This window comes from Lonchura striata, chromosome Z (assembly GCF_050655825.1).
Source record: "Lonchura striata isolate lonStrDom1 chromosome Z, ASM5065582v1, whole genome shotgun sequence".
In the NCBI taxonomy this organism is placed as follows: Eukaryota; Metazoa; Chordata; class Aves; order Passeriformes; family Estrildidae; genus Lonchura; species Lonchura striata.
Window position 1 is genome coordinate 3,256,620 of NC_140740.1, and position 22,792 is coordinate 3,279,411.

Sequence of the window (22,792 nt, forward strand, 5' to 3'; positions counted from 1 at the left end):
AAATGTCAAGTATGTTGTTCTTTACAGCCTCAGTAGGAATTCCAAGCTTGACACCTTTAGCAGTGGCATACTGGCATTTCATATTAAAGAACTAATCAAAGCATAAAATATGTGCCTCTGTAAGGACACAGTATGGAAAAATCAATATTGTGCCTGCCTTAAGAGTATCTGAAGTTATGGTAATAAAAGAAAACAGAACTCCTCATCTTACATTGGTTTTCTGTTAATCTAATGCACATGTTTTATTTACTGTGAATAGGTCAAAAAAGTAGAAACCAAATGACTGTAGGGAAGACCAGCCATTAAAATCACAAGTAACATTTTATGATTCTGTTGTCATAATTTTATTTTTTATGAGACTGACATTCTCTTGTTATATTTTACTTTAGCTGAATACAATACTCTGTGTCCAGGGGGAGAAGGATTCAGACCAAATCCCATCACTATTATTTTAGAAGGTGAGTTTCTTATAAATTACCATGATGATTGATATTGATGATAATAATTATTATTAAAAATGAGTCATCTTTGAGGAGGAACTGCATTTTTCAGAAATCATTATATTTAGTGCAAAGATAAAACAGCTGTTAATGTGAATTGGGACACAACATGAAAAGGCACACAGCAAAAGAATATTGAAGAAGTCCAACACCATTTCAGTAGGAAAACAATTCTGGTCCATACCTTTTATGTGCCTCCTTACTTTAACTGGATTTCAAAATTGGGCCCTGAAGGATAAGTCATTTATGAAAATTACAGCTCATCAGCAGAAAGGGCAAATGTCAGGAAGTATTCATCAGGCAAAGCAGCTCTGGTTCCAATAAATGGGCAGAAGTGAGGAATTAGATGCCAAATTCCTGTAAACAGCAATGGAACATTGGGCTTAACAAGTTGAAACTGCTCCTTAAGGGCTGTTTGAATGGAAGAGAATGAGCATCTCATCCATGCATTCCTGGAGAGCAATTTAGAAGCCAAAAAAAAAAAACAAAACCCCAAAAACCCACACATGACAGTTCAAAGCTACTAGTTGGCAAAATTTCAGGGTAGTGCTTAAATCTTCTTTGTTTTCATTGCGGAATGAAAATATGGTGAGTTTGGTTTTTTTTTTCCCTCTCTCTTTTCAGACATTGATGAATGTCAGGAGCTGCCAGGTCTCTGCCAAGGGGGAAATTGCATCAATACTTTTGGCAGCTTCCAGTGTGAATGCCCAAAAGGTTACTACCTAAGTGAAGAGACAAGAATCTGTGAAGGTTGAGTATTTTGAAGCCTCTTTCTCTGTCAAAGTGCAGTTAGTATGAAGACCACTACTTTTTAGCCTTAAATCCTACCACCCTTACCTAGAGTCTTCCCTAAAATCATTATCTTTGGCACCAGTGATGCAAATTAGCACAAAGCTTGAAATAGAACACTTGGATATATTCATTTTTATTTTAGATGTTAGACTTCAGCCATGTGTATTCAGCAAACTAAGGGGTTATTAATGATTTCTGGCTTCTCACCCTGCAAGTTTTATGATGCTCTCTGCATTTTGGGTGTGAGAGTAGCAGTTTAATGTACACAATATGAAGTAAAGTTCATACTGGTTTTCCTTCTGTGTTTGAGATTTTTCATAACTGTTACAACCAAAATTGTAAATTGACCCTAAAACTAAAAACAGACTAACCCTGCTGTGAGAAGAAGATGTAAATGTCTTCTGTGAAGTTGATTTGCTCCTATTTCAATGGCAATTTCAAGAACTTTTTAGTTTATTTGGTGTGTTGTTTTCACTTAAGAGAATCAAGGCTAAACTTAGAGGTTAAAATCAGAGCTGTATTTTCCAAGCTATTCTTTAAATGAAGCACTTTTGTTATCTTAGCTTGGTTTATTATGTTTGTATTTCTCAGAAATACTTGCTTGGACTTAGACCTCCCTTATTAACTGCAATGTATTTTCTTGGTTTATAGATATTGATGAGTGTGTTGCACACCCTGGTGTCTGTGGTCCTGGCACCTGCTACAACACCTTGGGGAACTACACCTGCATTTGTCCACCTGAATATATGCAGGTGAACGGAGGACACAACTGCATGGGTATGAAAAATGTCATCTTAACCAGAACTGCAAGATTGTCAGACTGTTTGAGGGCCGGACCCTGTGCTTTGTGTTTATTTTGACTATTTTTAGCTGCTATTTGGTGTCATGTTGTCAGGAAAGAGATCCCTCTGATTGGCATGCTGCTCTTACTCCCTAACACAGCTCACTGTTCACTGGTTTATTTTAGCTGATCATTTCCACATGGTGGGGTTTACCATACAAATGGATCTCATGGGTATCTACACTGTATTTATGATTTCTTAGGGGTTTGCCTTTTCCCCCCCTTAAATGAAAACAGAAAATACATCACACAAGTCTAAAACAAAAACTGCAGATTACATCAATCCTTAAATTATTTTTAAATGCCTGTGTTTATGTTGCATTTAGAAAACAGAGTTAATGAATCTTGTCTGGTTTGGTAGGGGGTTGATATTTACATAATATTGTAGTTATCATAATGTTGGTTACTTCATCAGTGCTTCTTTTCTCACATCCAGACATGAGGAAAAGCTTTTGCTACAGAAGCTATAATGGAACTTCCTGTGAGAATGAACTGCCCTTCAATGTGACCAAAAGGATGTGCTGCTGCACATACAATATTGGGAAAGCCTGGAACAAACCCTGTGAGCCGTGTCCAACTCCAGGAACAGGTAAAGCCTTCTGTGGTCACCCCATTTTGTTACTTTCTTTGCTTATCTGCTGCTTTGACCTATTAACTAAAGCTAACATTTCATGCCAAAAGAACTTTCACTGGGCAGTAATACTGGTGGTGAAGATACTGGCTGGCTCAAGATACCTCCTGTCTAGTCTGTTCTCCAGGCTAATTAATTTACAAGAGTGTAATTTAGTTCTTGATAGTTGGAAAACCATTTATCCTGGTAGTCCTAGTCTGTCAGAACATCAAGATTGGGTTTTGTTCTGAGTGTAGGAAGCCTTTCCAGATTTTTCATCTGTATCTCACATTTGATCCATGATCTGCTTGGTTGCTTTTACATTTCCTCTACTGAAGGTGACTGAACTTGCAAAAGTTGCCCAATAAGTATGGCATGGCAATGGGAAGTAAAAAATTCTCTTCTGTAAATGGAGATGAAAATAAAAAAGGACAGATCATTTTCAGTCAGTCTTTATGGAGCTGATTTCCTGGAATAAGTCATCCCTGAAAGCTCAACTCAGAAAAGTCATGAGTGGGAGAATCACCAGCTTGGAGGGAAACCTGACATCCACTGAAAAATTCTTTACATTTGAAAAAAGAGAAAACATGCTTAGATAAAACTAAAAAACTCATGTGCCTGTTTTGTACAAACACAGTTTGTTGTTTAATGTACTTGCCCCAAGTTCACTGGTTTAGTAGCACTTAACCTATGCCTCTGGTGCTGTGATTTAAATATCATTTATGGTTTTAGTGTAAAGAATGTATTACTCCCATTCCAAGTGGTTTATCTTGGTGATTTGAGGTAAAAAACAGATAATTTTTAGAAATATTTTCTCTCACAGTAAAGAGGAGGAAAGTGGGACTGAAAAGAAGAGAAAACTGCCTTTTTCTTTTCCTTTTTAAATAGGAGGAGGGAGAAAGAAAGAATGCTCCTAGCAGTAAGGAATGGGAAATGGGAATAAGCTTGAGAGAGGAAATACATGATTGCTACCACAGAAAACTCATGAAATTCTTTCCCATCGTCATTTATCTAAATGTCATAAAATTGTCACCATGGTGACAACATTATAAGAAGAGTCCAGCAAACTGCTAGCAGAGTTTCATGCAATTAATGTTCTTTGGTAAAAGAAAGAAATCTCCTTTTAGATTGGTGACACTCAGATTCTCAAAAACTCCTGCATCTTTTAATGATTTGTTAAAACCAAAATTGCATGGTATTGTGCAAGCAATTACAGGGTTTAAATATTTCCTGAAATATTTCAGTGTTGCCTAACAGATATTTCAAGTGTTGCCTTGTTAGCTTTTCTAAATGACTTGACTGTTTTTGCAGGCATGGCTGAACCTTTTTCACCATGAAAAGGGATTGTGTGTGGGGGATCAAACACAACTTCCAAGTGGAAATGGTTGAATAGATGCACTTATGTTCTATAATCAGTTGTTTTGCAATCTGGGGGAGGGCTGCACATCACAGACAGGGGTTGGGGTACACTGACCTTACCCACATCACCAGACTGAGCTCAGTGGCTCATTAAGAGCATTATTCTGCCCTGATGAGGATTCTAAGTGAACTTCACACACCCATGCATTTGCCCTTTTTTCCCTTGGTGAACAGAGCCCTTTCTTCCTTTTTCTCTGTTTATTCTTAGCAGTCAATCTCTCTTTGATGACTTTAAGTAGTAAAGACTGTTTTGTTTGGTTTTACACATTATGCAGGTCATAACTATTAGCATACAGACTTTAACCAGAAATAATAGTCCTTTTTTGTTTGTTTTTTTACTGGAAGAAGTGTAGAAATCTGCTTCACTGTTACAAGGTAATGAAGAATGTACAGAACTCTTTCATAGTTTGGTAATTTCAGGAGTGCCTGATCTCAGTTTTTTCCCTGTTATATGACAGATCTTTTTGTCCTGAAAAATGGTATAGTTATAAGTGTATGGGGTTTTGCAATATTTTTAAAGTCACTGATACAAAGCCAAGCTCCCAGAAGGTAAATCTCTAGCATGTTTTTATGTGGGTATTTTGGCAATTTGTATAAAGACATTTTCATACAACACTTACCTAATTATATACTCTTTCTCTACACAGTAAAGACTGGGGGAAAGAAGTGTGGAAAATTGATTTCAGTGAAATTAATGAAAAGCAGAGGTAGCATAATATAACAAAAGAGGTCCTGCAACCCTTGGGGCCTCTTCCTCCTCCTCCCAGACCTGATATATTTTATCAGACAGGTGATCACACAGGTGATCCTAGTGTCCCTCTAGGACAGGGTAGTGAGCACAGGGCTCTGGTTTTAGTCTGATATATTTACTGACAGGCTTACCAACAGCAATAAACAGCATAAATCTCCTTTCAGAAAATAACTACCACATAAGTAATGTGTAAAATATATTAGCGTATTAAATTATTATAGTAACACGTATTAAAGATGTATCTATGAAAGAGCAGTACATTGCTGGATAGTAAAGCACCGTGGTAGACAGCTCTATAGCCCTGTACCCTCTACAGCAAGAATAACCTGGGTGAACATGGTTATTTCCTACTTTTTCTGTCCTGCTGTTTAATGGTCTAGGACATTAAACAGTAAGACAGAAGAAAGTAGAAAATGCAGATGTTCAGGTGTACTGGGTCCTGCTTGACTTAGAGAGATGACCAAGTATGTCTGAATGCAGGAAAAATATTTTGCCAAATATCATTCTGAGCAGTGATTATCTAAATTTACTAAAAATGGGAAAAATTATTCCATTTATAATGGTAGTTAAACTTTTCAGAATCATGAGCTGTTGAGGTTCTACCACTAAAGTGTAGATGACAAGAAACTCAAACTACAGGCAGTAAAGAGTATAAATGCTCCAGATTAAAGAGCATTACTTGTAAGAAGTAAGGAGCTGTTTGTTTTTCATTTTTTGATACTAGAATAATTTGTCACCATTTCAGGTTTAGAGACACAAAGGCAGGCTTCACACACTTCTGTTGGGTAAAAGGGTTTCCTGTAGGTCCTCAGCACCAAACAGAGGGTCAAGCACTTATGGAAGTCTCCAGATACTAAACTTCCAGAAAACCTTTGAATTTTATGTCAATCAGATGGTTTTTGTAAATTTTATTCACTTTTTTGAAGCACATTTCCCTTTAACCTAATGCCCTGAATGTACAAATAACGTGCCACACACCTTGAAATGCTTCCTTGCCAGTAGTTTGGAAACTGAAGTATTAAAACATATTCTTTGGGTGGTAATTTGAATGCTGATATGATCTAAAAAGGTGTTTAATAGTGGCTTCATGGTTATTGTTTACAAACTGTTCATTCAAACTGGTTGTGTCTTCACACTGGAATTGCTTCATTTCCCTCAAACAGGTACAGATCCCTCTGGTGGTATTATGCAGTTTTGACATGCTTATAGTTGTAAGCCTGTAATTTTTTATGTTTCTACCTAGATAAAAAAAATATTATTGTGAATAACTTTTTGTCTGGAGAACACTTTTCTGCCACTTAAACCTCATCTGCAGTAATTAGTAGAATCCAGGCTAGAAATTTTTCTCTGTATGTTGCAAACCCACTCAATTTCCAACACCTTTCCTAGAGGACTGTGGGTTAATTTACTTCACACCAAGCATTTCCTACTCTCTGAGTACAAAAACAAATGGATATAGAAGTAGCATATTAAAAAAATGTGGGGCTTGTGGAGCATCTCTTTTTAAAGCACAGTCTCCATTCTGCTGAACTGTCAGTCAAACTAATCTGCAGTAATTCCACAAAAAATAAAATATATAATACTGTGAAAAAAGCATAGGTACTGGTAAATTATATTTATATTTCATATCTGAAAATGCTGCTGTAGAGTCTCACTACAGATTCTTAGAAAACAAGAATAAACCTTAAGGAGTTCTATTAAAAAACAAACAAACCAACCAAGCCAAAACCTGATTGAATGACTGCATTCTCAAATCAGACATTTATTCATGTGCCAAAGTCTGCAAAGATGTGAGGAAAGTATGTTATTATTTCAATTTGCATTAATTTATTGGCAGTCTGAGTTTTCAATACAACCTATAGAAGGGGCAATTGCTCTCCTGAGTAGATTTGGCTTAAAACAGCTCTGGAGTAGCTGAGAATACTGCAAGTAATTCTTGGGAGATTTATGCATTCCCTGAAAATGGATTGCTTTATATTTTGCTCTAGTTGAATTCAAGAGCCTATGCGGAAATATTCCTGGCTTCACTTTTGACATCCATACTGGAAAAGCTGTTGGTAAGTTTCACTAGTTTTAGTCTAGTCCAAAAATTGTTTTGCATGATGTTTTTGTGCCTGCATAATGTTAACGAAAATAAGCATTTCATATACCAAAGTTGTTAAATGCCATTTTGGAGTTACAGTGGTGACACAAATTGCGACCAATTTTTATGTAAAATATTCCCTTTTTTTTTTTCACTTCTACATTTTGTTGTGGTATTTTGCTCACCTGCCACCATTCGAGTTCATGATTTTGAATTTTAATCAGTAGGTGAAAAAGCTTTGCCTTCAAAAATAATGTGGGGCTTCCCTGCACATTTGTGAGTTTTGCATCTTGTCCAATACTTAGTGTAGCTCTGTTTTGATCACTTCCTGAATTTGATATGTCATTTTTTGTCATAATGGTTATATGTGTGGTTTTATTATGTGTGCAATTTCTGCTGATTAAAAAGGAACATCTCAACTCAGTTTTAAACACAGTGAAAATGAGAATCCTTGCAGTGTAAAGACATGATGAACTGTATTTAAAACCAGCTCCTCTGCCTTTCAGACATTGATGAGTGTAAGGAAATCCCAGGAATCTGTGCCAATGGAGTTTGCATCAATCAGATTGGCAGCTTCCGCTGTGAGTGCCCCACTGGATTCAGTTACAATGACCTGCTCCTGGTCTGTGAAGGTGATTTGAATTTTGGTTATTTTCCCCCTTAAGCCCCCTTTGGTTATTCCCCTCTTAGCCCCCTTAAGCTTATCTAAAAGGAAAGGGGAACATTTAATTCATGTGGTTTTCAAAATCTAAGAGACAGACTGTGAGTTTTTATAGGGCTCGAGGTTATAAATCAGTTTAAATGCTTATCTTTATTAAGGATGCACATGCACTTAATAAAATCTGTAATTATGTTCTGTCAAGCTCCTAAATAGGTAGTGCTTTTGTTTTGTTTTATTTAAGGGAGAAAATTTAATTCTCATTCTCAGAACTTCTTTAAAAAAAGTATCTTGTTGTTTTTTTCCAACTTATATCTCTTCTGCTACAGTTTTAGAGGCAGAGATACTCTTAGAAGATGACAAAGTCTTGTGTGCTGTAAAGTCAGTAGGAATTTTGTCATTTGTTCAAGGATTTTGTGATGTGCAACCTAAAAAGTTGCAAACCATGCCACTTATTTTTTCAGCTCAAAGGCAAAGAGGAAGGTTTTTTTTAATATAAAAGTTTCTTCAGGCAGATGTTGCAAATTTCCAAAGTTTCTTTGATGCATGGCGAACTGGATTGGTGGGATCCTCTTTCATCCAAAAGGTGACACGGATGAGATGGTATTGATTTTGCTTTCCATGTGCATTCCCAGCACACAGGGCTGGAGGTCAGGCTGCTCGAGCTTTGTGGGGGACTGAGGTTTCCTCTTGCACAGACAGACAATACAGCGTAAATCTGAGGCAGGTTTGTGATGTCTGATCTCCTTTTTCAGATATTGATGAGTGCAGCAACGGGGACAACCTCTGCCAGAGAAATGCTGACTGCATCAACAGCCCTGGGAGCTACCGCTGTGAATGTGCTGCTGGCTTTAAACTGTCCCCCAACGGTGCCTGCATTGGTGAGAAATCAGATTTTCTCTCCTGCTTTCACCTCATCAATGCTATGCTTGTGTTTCTTTCAGTATCCTTTATTTTCTCTCGCCTTGTGCATTCTGCTGTTTTTCTTTATAGCCATGTTTCTCAGTAAAAGGAAAGAAAAGTGATGTTTTTAAAAAACATTTTCTAGGTATCAGCCAAATCCTGACAGCAGTTTTACAGGAAGTGCTTGCCTACACACCTTGAGGATAAAATGGAGCTCTCTTATGATTCAGATTTACTTGCAGATAATTTTGAATCTGGTTTTAATCATAACAACGGATTGTAAACACATTATTTGTGTAAAACGAGGATATAATGGAGGTCGATAGCGTGCACCATCTGTTTTGTGTTTTTGTTACAGATCGCAATGAATGTCTGGAAATTCCTAACGTTTGCAGTCATGGTTTGTGTGTGGACATGCAGGGAAGCTACCAGTGCATATGTCACAATGGCTTCAAGGCATCCCAAGATCAGACTATGTGCATGGGTATGGAGAGAAAATGCTTTCCTCTATCTGTGGTTTTTTTGGCTGTGGGCTCTTTCCAGCAGGGAAGATGAGTCTAATTTTTTTAGTAGGTTATACTGACATTAAGGTATTTCTGTTTCTTATTTTCTGGGGTTTTTTTTTGGGGGGGGTTTGGTGGGGTTTTTTTGTTGTTGTTGTTGGTTGGAGGTTTTTTGTTTGTTTTGTTTTGTTTGTTTGTTTGTTTGTTTTTGGTTTGTTTTTTTTTTTGTGAATAAAGTCTATGAAGCTGTCTTTGGAGGGGATAAATTAATTGAGAAAAAAAAACTCAGAATGAAACAATGTGTTCTGAGATAGCTCCACAGAAATATTTCCACAGAAATACATCATTGTGGCTTATTAGTTTTATAGGATGGATCAGAGAGTGATAGAGCTTGGAGCTAAAACACACATTTTCCAATGATTTAAATCTATTGTGTTCATGTGCCATTTAAAAAAAAATAGAATCCCCCTTTTAATGTTACTTCATACTGATTTCATGTGAAAATGATGATATGATAGAGATGATATAAGAAATAAGATTGAAAAATAAGAATGTTCTTGTTCTTTTAGGTTATAATCTTAGTTCTTAATCTGTTTAGTTTCTAGATGGTTTTAAAATGAAAAGGTGATGCATTTCAACTTTAAATAGATATTTAAAGCTTGTTCAAATTGTAGTGCATATTCATATTTGCCTAAAGTCTTCTCATACTTAAATTAAGTCACATTTGTCAGATGATTAGAGGAGGATATTTGGGAGAGTGACCTGTTTTGACAATGCAAAATTTTGAACTAACAGAACAAAATCCCTGTAGCTTCCAGTTCCCCCTGAAACTCCAAAAATTACTGTAACACACAGGAGACATTGAACTTTAGTGCCTTTTAAAAACTGATATTTGCAAAAGTTTTTAAGCTGTCTTTGTAATTCTGGATGTGATATTGATATTATCCATTTACTTACATAAATTGAATTGCATTTTCAACAATTTTTAATGGGCTCTGAGGTAAAATATGCACATAGCAATTGATCATTTCAGGGCTATGATGCTTTGTACTCAGTCCTGATCACTTGTATATGTTAAAGAAATTAAGTACTGTTAGTATGGAAAACAAAAAGATGGAATGCCCTCAGATAGCTGCACATGCACATTTATTTTTAAAATACACACAAAATTACATCATGTGGTGTTTTTCTCTGTGTGCTGAGAAGCTGTGAAAATCTGTCATATAAACACAAAATGTGACAGATGAAACGAGGGACCAAAGTTTAGGATGTTGCAGTTGTGCACAGACAAGACATCACCCACACCTGGGAAAAGCAGTTCCCACCTGCAGTTTGTCTCTCCTTGCAGATGTTGATGAGTGTGAACAGTATCCATGTGGAAATGGAACCTGCAAGAACACAGTTGGATCATACAACTGCCTGTGTTATCCAGGATTTGAATTAACTCGTAATAATGATTGTGTGGGTAAGAGACCTAATCCAAGCTCTTATTTTCATTGCTGCTGGCTTGGCATGCCAAGGAGGACAGTGTGTAGTTAAACAGAAGAGATGTCAGGGTGTGAAGAAAATTAATTGAGTTCAGTAGCTTCTGCTGTAACCAGTCCTAGAGATTAATCCTTACTGTCATGTTTTAAACTAATTAAAAGTGTTTTTTAATTACAGCCAATTGAGATTACAATTACAGCCAATATAATATTATCCTAAATATCTGGACTACTGGGGCAACTTTCAGTTCACTGATGTTTTAATGCATTTCTCAACTCCTTTAGACTATTTACTGCACATCTCTGGCTGTAGGCACAGTGCACAGGCACCACCTCCAGTGCTGCCTCATGAATTTAAAATAATTCCTTTATTTCACCCTTTTGCTTGACTCTTGCACAGGGTGAGAAAGAAGAAGCAGACCAGCAGTAAGAAAGGCAGGACAGCTGATCTGTAACCTGCCAGATCTGCTCTCCTAAAATGAGCAAAGTTATACAGAGCTGACACAGGCATTGCTAATTCACATTTCATAAAGAACTGGGCACCAGGGTATCTGATGAGTTTAGATGAGTTTAGCCTATTTTAATTCCTGGGCTCTTGCGATCAAACAACCAACACCTTCCTGGGCTGAGAAAAGGCTCATAAACCTGGAGATCTCTCTTGTGCAGAGCATAAGCAAAGAAAAGGGGAGGCTTTACACTCCTTCCTGCTACAGAAGGAAGATACAGCAAAGTCTGATTGTTCTTTCAGCTTCAGAACAGAACTAACACATCTTTTAAAAAGCATTTTAATCCTCTTCTTGCCCAGGAAAGAAAAAAATTAAGTAACAAGAATGTGTTGGGAAGTACAAATTTTTCTTACATCATGATGCTTATCCAATATCCTTTTCATTTATTCTTCCTCATCCATATTTCTCCTAATGCAGTGCTCCTTTAAGTCTGCATTACTGGAGTAACCCTACAAAATAACAAGCATTTTAAAGCAAAATTTTCAGAACTGCTATGAAGGAAAAAGTCATCTCGTGGAAAGCAAATTGCATAGTCCAAAACTTGGATTGGCAGGGACAGGTTTTTAGGAGGAAACTCCAAGTGCATATGGATCCAGATAAAATCCAGAATACCCCATGTAACATTTTCTCCTCTGTTGGTAGACTTGGTGTCATGCAGTCCCTTAGCAGTAATTGAGTATCTCCAGATGCAGTAATTGAGCTAATGCTAGAAGCCTGGAAATTGTAATACTCTATAAAAAAAGTGTGGTTTACTTAGAACTTGCATATTAATGCTCGAGTGAGAGTGACTTTCCTCCAGCTGTCACCTGATTTCTTGTTGCTACAAAATGTGCCTTTTCCAGAGAAATGCTAAGTATTGAAACTTGGGCGTGTTCATAACATACTGTATGTAGAATGTTGGGACTCAACTCTCACTTCTTGGGCTCAATTTTGAAATTTTTATTTTTTTTTTTTATCAGATATTGATGAGTGCAGTTCCTTTGGTCAGGTGTGCAGAAATGGACGGTGCTTCAATGAAATTGGTTCTTTCAAATGTTTGTGTAATGAAGGATATGAGCTGACTCTGGATGGCAAGAATTGTGTTGGTACGTATGAAACCACATAATGTTCAAGTACTGATCAGCTGAAATAAACTAATAGCTTCCATGGAGAGGGAAGCAACACACTCTGAATATCTAAATATCAAAAGAGAATGATGGTGACTTAAATTAAAACATTTTTGTTTTTAATAGTTGTTGCTCTTCAAGCAATTAATTGCCTTAGAAAAATAAAATCAGTACAGAACCCTTCAGTGTTTTTCATGTTCTGTTACTATAAGAATTACAAGATTCTAAACCTTTCTTGATTTCCTCCATTCCCCAAAGACACCAACGAGTGTGTGGCGCTGCCTGGTTCGTGCTTTCCTGGTACCTGCCAAAATTTGGAAGGATCATTCAGGTGCATCTGTCCACCAGGATACGAAGTAAAAAGTGAAAGTTGCATTGGTAAGGCAAGTTGTAACTCTTGCTCCTGAACAATTTAACAATTTGTATGTGGTTCTAATTGGGTGTAAAGCAGTTGTACACCTTAATGGTTGTTAATGTTTCCTGACTTAAGGTGACAGGGAATAGGTATGAAAACTCTTTAGGGAGAGATTTTAAAAAGGAATGCAGAAGAATATTTTGTACTGTATAGTACAAAATAACTCTTGATCCTGAACAATTTAAGAATTTGTATGTGGTTCTAATTGGGTGTAAAGCAGTTGTACACCCTAATGGTTGTTAATGTTTCCTGACTTAAGGTGACAGGGAATAGGTATGAAAACTCTTTAGGGAGAGATTTTAAAAAGGAATGCAGAAGAATATTTTGTAATGTATAGTACTCTATTTTGAACATTGATGTCTTCATTAATGCAAAAAAAAAAAAAACTTTTAAAAAGGAAGTATTTTATCTTTCAGTGACTTTTGAAAAAGTATAATTCATATAACAGATGTTCTCACTGTATTTATGTAATTTTTACAGAAGGCAGTTATTGGCAATCAATTAATGAACTAAGCATTTGGGTTCAGAGGGAAATGAAGTTTAAAAATCTTGATAAAATGACAATGCTTAAAGGAACAATCAGTTAAGTCAGTTTCTTCTAACAACAGTTTTCTGATTTTAAAGTTTTATATAATGCCTCTCAAGTGCTGAGATTCCCAGGAGGAGAAGGAGCATACAGCAGACCTGTCATCAATTTTTATGTTCTAGTTTGTTCATAGAGGTCTCATCTAAAGCCTTGAATGCCATTCAGGAGCTGAATGTCACACACTGAACTAAGATTAGCTGTGGCAGAGAGCAAGAAATAAATCCAAATTACAAATTGCTTTTCCAACAGAGCAAAGTATTGGATTCTGTGAATTTATTGGGCATTTAATATTTGACTTGCTGCCACCTAATTTGTGTGGCTGCGGGAAGAGGAACCATTTTGAGCTTTTTGTCTTGAACAAAAGGATTTATTTTTCTAAGCCCCAGAGTTCTCTCAGCCACTTGTATCATGCCACCAATATTCAGTTTGCCTGCCAACTTCTTGATTTCTTTTGGCAGCTGCTAGCTCCATATTAGCAGTTATGTTTGAGGTGAATTCAAATCACCCACAGTTCTAAAGTCATGAATATAAAATAATGGAAGCTTTTGATTTTCAAGGAATGTTACTGCTTATGGCCACTTTGGTACCTCCTCAGAATCTATGTTTTTGAGCATCAGTGACTCTCAGACAGGTTTTTGCCCAAACTGAATGAAAGAGGTTTGCTTGCATTCTTTTGTCATTCTGCCACTTGTCCAGAAAATCTGAAGCTAGAGCTCCTAGGAAATGCTCATATTATCACATGTGATTGCACTAAAACTTAGATTAATGTTTTGACAGCCCTTGTAGCAGATGTTCCCCATTACTCTCTGTTGATGTTGTGTGCAAACAGCTTTATGAGAATCCATTGCTGCTGCCTGTGAGGTGAAGGTTGGCAGTGGCTGATTGTTTTGTGAGCTCAGGGTGATTGTATGCAGGAGAAAATAGAAAACTGGGGCCACAGAAAAATTTGTGTGATATATTCCCTTCCAATGTATAGGAATAAAGGGGAAAGGACTTGTTTACTTCCGCAGTCTGGCTAGTCACCTCTCCATTGTGGCCATAGAAAGAGCCTTAGCACCAAACCATTCATTGCAGTAACAATGAGCACTTCAAAAGATCAATTTTCCTATGCAGCAGAATTGCTGAGCTCTGTATATTAACAGCTATCACAGCAACTGGGAAATTATTTACCACTCTCTCTGAAATAACCTGACTTAGAATACCTGACACAGAAAATAGCTGGGAAGCTACTGCAGAGTTCAGCCACATGCCAGATTGTGCTGCAGTGGTTTGTCCATGTGCTGTACCTAATGGCAATTTCTGAAAGTGGGACTCAAGGTAGTACTTTGCAGAAGTTACGTCACTGAATCTACTCTCCACCTGATTTCTTCCATTGCTCCACTTATATTGCCCAAATAATAAACACTGTATTTCCATTGTTTTCTTACGTGCTGAAAACAGGACAGTTTTCTAAAATTCAGTGCAGCAGAGAACTCAGTAAATATGTGCAAAAATGGCACTGCAAAATTGAGTATCCAACATCCATGAAGCTAATTTTCATGGAGAGAGCCTTGTTCCTGCCTATACTATGATCAAGCTCAGTGTGGCTTTTACTGTGGAGTGCTTATATAGCCACAGGCTTCTGTAATGGTCATTCCAATATTCCTTACTGAAAGACTCAAAAACATTGTACTTTGAAGATTCTTTAAATACAGCCCATAATTTATCAGATTAGAATTACCTTTAAAAATTACCGTAGCAAGGCAGTTTATATATTCTTTTAGTGTTTGCAGAATAGGATAAGTTAAAATATAGTTTTGAATAATAAATATGTAAAATTAAGGGTTTGTTAATATATTTTTTCCTGCTTTGTCTGTTGTCTGTACAGATGGGGGATGTATACCTGATACTGTTTGAGCTGCACAATTTTGCAGGCACTTGACATTTACACAAAATACTAATACTTTGGCTTACACCTTTGACAATTATTTAATATAATATGTAATTATATACTGCTATTAAAAGAAATTTTAACTGTCTTCTAATAGTAAGAGCAATATATTATTGATTATTCAGTAGAAGAGGAGTAATTTTTAAATAACACAATGAGAGTGGCAGTAAAAGACTGCTAAATATAAATCTGGACATTTAAATACAATTAAAGGTGTCACTCTACTAGCTATAGTTTCAATCCCAGAATCTGACAGGAAGCATGAAAAAAATATGCCTTAATTGAAAAGAACTCTCAACATACAGATTCTAAAAAATAATCTTTGGATGTTTTATAGAAATATTTTTGTTTACAGAAAAATATTGTTCCTATGGGAAATGTATTCTGAAAGCATTTACTTAATATTTATATTTTGAATATAATGAAGAACAGAGAATGCTATTTAGAAAAGAATATTGTGCCAGTGAGAAACTCTAATTTGAAGGAGTCAGTGAAACCTACACCTGCTTTAACTCTTGGCCACTTTGTTGGAAGCTGCTCCAGTTAAATCAATGAATAAATAAATAAGCAATCTTCCTTAACCAAGGGTCGTTCACAGCAGGTGAGGCTATGGTGAAGTTTCCCCATTGCTTTTTACAGATATTAACGAGTGTAACGAGGATCCCAACATCTGCCTCTTCGGGTCCTGTACCAACACCCAGGGAGGTTTCCAGTGCATCTGTCCCACGGGTTTTGTGCTGTCTGAAAATGGGCGGAGGTGCTTTGGTGAGTTCATGGATAAGGAATGCAGCAACTCGATCTAAAAGATAACAGGTACCCTGTGGAAACCCCTCCCAGTTTATATCTCCACAAAGATTGCTAAATGCCTTTTTAAAGAAGTATGCAAAATACATGTCATAGTGTTATTTCTCCCAGGGCAGACAGTCATCATATGACTTGGGAGAAGGTTCTAGCTCTGCATAACTTTATTTTCTTCTCCTAGATACTCGTCAGAGCTTCTGCTTCACCAACTTTGAGAATGGGAAGTGCTCAGTGCCAAAGGCTTTCAACACCACAAAGGCCAAGTGTTGCTGCAGTAAAATGCCAGGAGAAGGATGGGGTGATCCTTGTGAGCTCTGTCCAAAGGAAGAGGAAGGTACATATTTAAAGTTTGAAATTTGTTGCTGGAGGCAAAGGAGGAGGACATTTGTGTTGTGCTTTTTGTTCATTAGAAAGAGAGATCTTTCTGGCATTTGCTCTTAGTGGCTTTTTCTATAATGATTTTTCAAGCCAGCCAAAGGAATAAAATTAAATGGAAGAAACCACAGACATAGAAAAATACTTATTTATTGGTTTTGCTCTGTACTAGTATCCCTTTTGGGTGACTCTAACCATCTGTCATGATTCTATCTCTCACTTGCTCTATTTTTTAAAGAAAATGTATCTCTACAGTTGCTTTTCAGGACCTGTGCCCATATGGTCATGGAACTATTCCTGGAATTGATGACACACGTGAAGGTAGGTATTCTTCTGAATATAAAAAGGAAATACTGATACTTGAAACTATACTTGGATTTTATAGCATGTGACAGTTTACTCCTCACACCTGCTGGTGACAAGAGGCTGACCTGTAAAATGTGTTAAAAGAGCACTTTGTGAAGTGCATGGCTTGAGACAAACATAATAGGCTGCTTAGGTTTTTTAAATGCTTTTTTTAAGACTTGAAATGCATCAGCTGAGTGGCCGTTAATATCTTCCTGCATTTCAGATGTCAATGAATGCCTTGAAAGCCCAGGAATTTGCTCCAGTGGTCACTGCATCAACACTGATGGATCGTTCCGCTGCGAGTGCCCCATGGGCTACAACCTGGATTTCACAGGAGTGCATTGCATAGGTGTGTGCAGTTGTAGGAACTGGAACTCTTGAATTTAAAACACAACTTGTCCCTGTTCTCTTCACTCTGCATTCATTCATTATGTACAGATACAGATGAATGTTCCATTGGCAACCCCTGTGGAAATGGAACGTGCACTAACGTGGTTGGCAGCTTTGAGTGCAGCTGTCACGAAGGGTTTGAGCCAGGCCCAATGATGAATTGTGAAGGTAACCTGTCCTCTTCATTTCTTTTCCTTTGGTTTTTGTCCCATCCTCAGCATTCAACTTAATTAGCCATGTCTTTCTTGCTGTAATAACTTGGAGGAATAAAAAGTTTCTATGTTTTGAAACAGGTCATTGGAAAAGAAATCTGAATTAACTTAAGCAGAACTTTTAGTTTATCACAGAACTTCCCCCACTCAATGAGAATGCCCCATGTGGGGCATTCTCTCAAATGTTAAATTTTATTAATCACAATTAGTTTGCTTTCTGAAGCTGACATTTCTCACCACACAAAAGTACATTAAATATGAGTATATAATAAAAATCTGAAATAAGCCTGCCCTAACTTGCCATACTAAGCTCAAGTAGTGATATGCCATTATTCTTAAGCAGAGCGTTCAATTTTCTCTAGTTACTCAAAAGCTAAGGTTTGAATTACTACCTTTCTGATAATTCTAGCTGAAAAGAGAAGCACAGGTGTAATAAAACCTTCTCGGTGATTGTTTTGAAGCGTGGTGGAGAATGACTGTTGTGTTTCTCTCTGCTCAGATATCAACGAGTGTGCTCAGAACCCCCTGCTCTGTGCCTTCCGCTGTATCAACACTTATGGTTTCTATGAGTGCACCTGCCCAGTGGGATATGAGCTAAGGGAAGACCAAAAGATGTGCAAAGGTAATGACTGATGCATAAACATCTCCCCCTCTTCCATCACCAACACATAACCCAAATATTTCTGTGCATCTTGCATTCATCCTCTTGGTGGAATGTAGCAAACAGCCCAGCAGGTGATGATTTGCTCCTTCAGAACTCACAAGAAGCAGTATTTAGTGTTTTTGTCATCAAGTGTAACTCGATGAGGGACTGCAAAGCCAAGAATGTCACAGTGGTGGATTTAATCTTTAACGTGGCAAGATGGTGCAGCTCATGAGGATCAAGATAACTGCATATAATCATAGATTTTGGACTTTTCCTTCAGTGCTTCTACTTAGGGAAGCCTGCACGTCCTTCCCCTTGAAGTTGTCTTCAGGAATTGAAGCTAATGGAAGAAAGTTCAAAGACAAAATATATTTTTTTTTTTTTCCAGATCTGGATGAGTGTGCTGAAGGTCTCCATGACTGTGAATCAAGAGGCATGATCTGCAAAAATCTGATTGGTACCTTCGTGTGCATTTGTCCTCCTGGGATGACCCAGAGGCCTGATGGAGAAGGATGCACAGGTAAAGCTTAGAAGGGGAAGGAGACATCTAATGGAATATGCACAAGCAAAGAAAAAAAAAATTCTTAATATATATATATATGTATAAATCAGAAAACAGTTAATGAAGAACACTTAAGATACCTAATGATGCTAAACATCTTAAGCTTTCCATTTTGTTTCAATGTGAGCTCTTACTGACTAATAAGGATTCCAGAATAAAAACTCCCCTGCTCTACAAATAATCCAGATGTTTTTCAGACAGTTGTTAGATCTAAAAAATTAATTTGCCAAACAAATGAGACCTCAGTTTATGGGTAGAAAAAAAGATTTTCATAATAAGTAGTTATATTTCCTTTAGCATTAGTATAAATAATGTGTCACTTCTTTAAATAATTAAGACTCCTAGGATTCTGAAACCACCTATAAATGCCTTAAAGGATGAAATATTTGGAAAATGCCATAGTTCAAAACAATTCTCCATCCTGGAAGTAAACAAGCACCTTTCCTCCATCATTTACTCGATTAGTTGAGGGAAAGACAATAGGTATATTTTAGAAAATTGTACTTTCTTCTGGTATATAGAAAAAAACCCAGTAGCATTCCAAAATTCCCACCTAAGTGAACATTTTCAATGGAAGTATTTTATAAAAATGCTCCTTCAGCAAGAGAATGAGTACTCTCTTTTAGAGATATTTATGATTTTTTTTTTATTTCACAGAAAATAATCTTTATTAATAAGAATTTGTCCTTTCTTTTTGGCATATAATTCTGCCTTTAAAGAACCTGTGGTTCTTCTGAGTTTTATTGTAAGCATCTAAAAAATTTGTGTAATTACTTACAGTATGTGTGCCATTAGCTATGGAAGAAAACACATGAACACTGTAAACTTTCAGGAAAATAATATGTGGACTGAAATATAGCTTATTATGGGAGAAATCAAGTGCATTCAAAGACCCTTGATGATTACAGAGTGAAGATTTGTCACTCAAATCATGCATGTGTTCCAATTTTATTTAAATTTTATTTTCCAGGTAAATGTGACTGCAACTTGCTCTGCTGTGTTTTCTTCTTGTTTAGTTGATGTGAAGCAATTAAAGCTTTTGGAATGGAATAGGGTAATTGAATAGGATAATTCTCCTTGGAAAGCTCTTTCCATGCTTCATCAGTTGATTTTCCACATCTTGAAAATATTTTGCAAATGTTACATGGAATATTTAATGTACTCTATAGAGTCTGATATATTTTCTTGTAATGAATTGCTGCGGTTGTTTTCTATGTAATTATATTTTAGTTTTGTTCGTATTGTTTCTATTACTGTTATAATTTTTATTAATGTTGATGTTTTTTTTGTACAGATGAAAACGAGTGCCGCTCCAAGCTGGGTGTCTGTGAAAACGGGCGTTGTGTGAATGTTGTTGGCAGCTACAGATGTGAATGTAACGAAGGATTCCTGTCAAGTCCATCAGGCACTGAGTGTCTTGGTAAATGTCTCTTTTGTACATATTTCATCTCACATTAGAGTGTAAATGTTGAGAGAAAATTGGGCTTCTGAAAGCTTAACAGCTCTCCTATCTAGAGAAATCAAATAATTACACTTTTTAGTTAAATAATGATACAAAATTAAATAATATTATTAAATATTATTAGATAATTATAGGAATTAACAGCTTGTAACAATCAGACCTCACATAGAAGGGTCTTAATTCCATAGGACATCAATGTAGGCAAAATACAGAGATTTTTGAAGAAGGAGAATTTAGTCATCTTCAGAAAATTCAAAAATGGATGCAGAGTAAAATTGAATGTTTGCTTATTCAGAATGTAATCTTAAGCACCATATGGCAACCAGACATCTGAATTCTCTTCACCTTTAATTCAGACATAAAATACTGTGATTTTACTACAAAATTGCAAGTTTGTTTTTTTTTTTTTTTTTTTGAGGCAGTCCTGCAAGATAAATGCAGGGTTTTTGTTTATCAACCTGTCTTTTCTTTTTAATACATTCATATTTGTCATTTGCACTACAGAATTCATCATTCCCTTTCTTGGAGTCAAACCGAACTGCAAAAATTTTTCTTGACCAGTGTTCAGGTGTACATACAGTACTGAAAGGGTGTATTTATTTATTTGTGTATCTTCCATGAAAAAAGCATAATTATCTTATACCATCAATATAAAACCAGTTCCCTCTGAGTTGTCATGAGGAGTGTGCTGACTTCATGGCTGAGCAATAACATTGAAGTGTAGGGTATTTCCTAAGGATTAGAAGCAGATGGGAAGAGAAAACTGCAGTTAACCCCAGCCAGTCATTTATGCCAAAGAAATACCCTGTTTGGAGGTCATTATTGCTTTTCTGTATTTAATATGTAATTTTCTCATTATTTTCTGCCTTGGGAAGGTTTGCTTTTTGCTGCTCTTCCTTTTGGGTTTCCTAGGTTAGAAATTACAATGAAAAATGTATCTGGCAGAAGCACAGGATTTCTTCTGAATTATAGCACAAGCATTAAGTCACAGATTACATTGTTTTAAATACATTGTGCAAACCTTTATATTTCATTCACGTTTAAATTCATTCCACATCTCAAACTGGGGACAAAGCATTCATGTGTTCTTCACATCATGTCCCTAAAGACCTGCACAATATTCCTGTCTGGGAGAAGAGAAATCTTCAGTGTTTTGCAAATCACTACAGCAAATATTTTGTTTCACAGAACTGACACTTTCAGTGATGACAGCTTTATTTGATGGAAACAGTTAAGTTACCAGGTAGACAAATGAAGTGTTCTCTAAAGCTGAAGTTTGTCTTTTGCCTAATTCTTGTAAGAAATGCACAAATTCTTCTAATCTGTAAAAGACAAGGTCAGCTGAGTATTGATACATTTACACATTCTGAGGGATCACTACTAGCTTTGAAAGAAAGAAAAATAATTTTAATTTAAAAACATAAGCATTCTCAGATCAGTAATTGAAATGTCTCCATTTTAATCAAGAAATAAGACAGGTGACAGAGCCTACATAGAAGATAAAATCTCTGCAAGATTTAGAGTTTCTATTAGCCCTGAAAACTGGGATTTCTTTCCTCCTCAGCTGCCTGTTTGAAGGTAACCTGTAGGAGCCCCATGACTTTAAAACTTTGCTCCCCTTTCCTTATTGATAAACATTAACCAAAAAGTTTAAAAATTAAAACAGGGTTTGACAGGGCCATACCGATAAGGCCATACAATTCTATTTTTTTCCTCAACAAAATCTAGGACTGCCACTAAAAAGGTACTGAGTTGCATATACACTTTTAAGTTCTATGGATTTTTTATTCAAACCACAGCAGGATAATTACAGATGATCAAATGTGTTATTTTGGCCAGTAAGACAAAAAAACAAAACAAACTTCTAACCCCACTCCAAATAAATCATTCAAATGCAAACACAGCTGAAGTGGGAGCTCAGTTTTGCCCTCAGGCTGTTTCACTACCAAGGGCACAACTTTCCAGCAAGCAAAAGTCTTACCCAGCTCATGCAGGTAATGAACATTGGGGGTGTCTTAGATATGTTTGAAATGGCAGCATATTGCCAGAACATACAACAATTCTGAAAGGCTAAATCAAGAGGGGCTTGATGGTAGCTAATAACCTTCTGCTGCTTGCCTCTATTGACAGAGAGCCAGAATAACACACCAGATGCTTAATGGGGCGGATCTTTACCTCCTTCCCTATCCCAGCCTCTCTCCTTCTTCCTCACAGATAACCGCCGGGGGTTTTGCTTTGCTGAGGTTCTGCAGACCATGTGCCAGATGGGCTCGAGCAGCCAGAACCTTGTCACCAGGTCCGAGTGCTGCTGTGACGGGGGCCGGGGCTGGGGGAACCAGTGCAGGCTCTGCCCCCTCCCCGGAACCTCCCAGTACAAGAAACTCTGTCCACATGGATCAGGCTACACCACAGATGGAAGAGGTATTTGCAGGGATGAGAAGAGACAGAAAAGGGGAAAAGCATATGCTTGCATGCTTAATAAAATGCACGATTGTCTTTGAAGTTCCTGTGGAGAATTTCCTGTTAAACAGCAGAGTTTGATTTTTCAAATAATGCTGAGAGACCAGAAATTAAAAACACATTTGGCAGTAGCTGCAAACAGATCAACTGGGCAGGATTTTCAGGATTTAGGATCTGGTTGGAAGTACTAGCCAGTAACTAAAAGCTAGAAATTATCCCAAAGCTTTTATATTGCTGAAAACTTGGAGACATGGCAAAGGCACCAACCATCTCATTTAACAATGATATCACAATGCTTTGCAGGTACTACTTCCACACAGAAAGAAGCTAATGTGTATTTTTAATATTGGTGATAATTTTTGACATGGAAGTAGTCGTAAGAAAATTTTCTTGTGTGGGGTTTGTGTTTGGAGTTAGCAAAACTGGAATCTGAGTACCCAGTGAAACAG

At 36.8% G+C, this 22,792-nt stretch overlaps 1 protein-coding gene across 2 annotated transcripts in view; it reads left to right on the plus strand.

Annotated features, from left to right (window-relative positions):
• Positions 1-22,792, plus strand: part of FBN2 (fibrillin 2) — a 114,956-nt gene that overhangs the window by 82,546 nt on the left and 9,618 nt on the right. For both annotated transcript variants that reach the window (XM_021551872.4, XM_085567223.1), the window contains 20 exons: positions 390-458; positions 1,125-1,250; positions 1,944-2,069; positions 2,570-2,722; positions 6,902-6,970; positions 7,503-7,628; positions 8,410-8,535; positions 8,916-9,041; positions 10,409-10,525; positions 12,010-12,135; positions 12,415-12,534; positions 15,727-15,852; positions 16,070-16,222; positions 16,519-16,584; positions 16,835-16,960; positions 17,050-17,169; positions 17,713-17,835; positions 18,248-18,379; positions 19,716-19,841; positions 22,098-22,304. In XM_021551872.4, the coding sequence (XP_021407547.4) occupies positions 390-458; positions 1,125-1,250; positions 1,944-2,069; positions 2,570-2,722; positions 6,902-6,970; positions 7,503-7,628; positions 8,410-8,535; positions 8,916-9,041; positions 10,409-10,525; positions 12,010-12,135; positions 12,415-12,534; positions 15,727-15,852; positions 16,070-16,222; positions 16,519-16,584; positions 16,835-16,960; positions 17,050-17,169; positions 17,713-17,835; positions 18,248-18,379; positions 19,716-19,841; positions 22,098-22,304 (2,463 nt within the window). The remainder of the gene's footprint in view (positions 1-389; positions 459-1,124; positions 1,251-1,943; positions 2,070-2,569; positions 2,723-6,901; positions 6,971-7,502; positions 7,629-8,409; positions 8,536-8,915; positions 9,042-10,408; positions 10,526-12,009; positions 12,136-12,414; positions 12,535-15,726; positions 15,853-16,069; positions 16,223-16,518; positions 16,585-16,834; positions 16,961-17,049; positions 17,170-17,712; positions 17,836-18,247; positions 18,380-19,715; positions 19,842-22,097; positions 22,305-22,792) is intronic.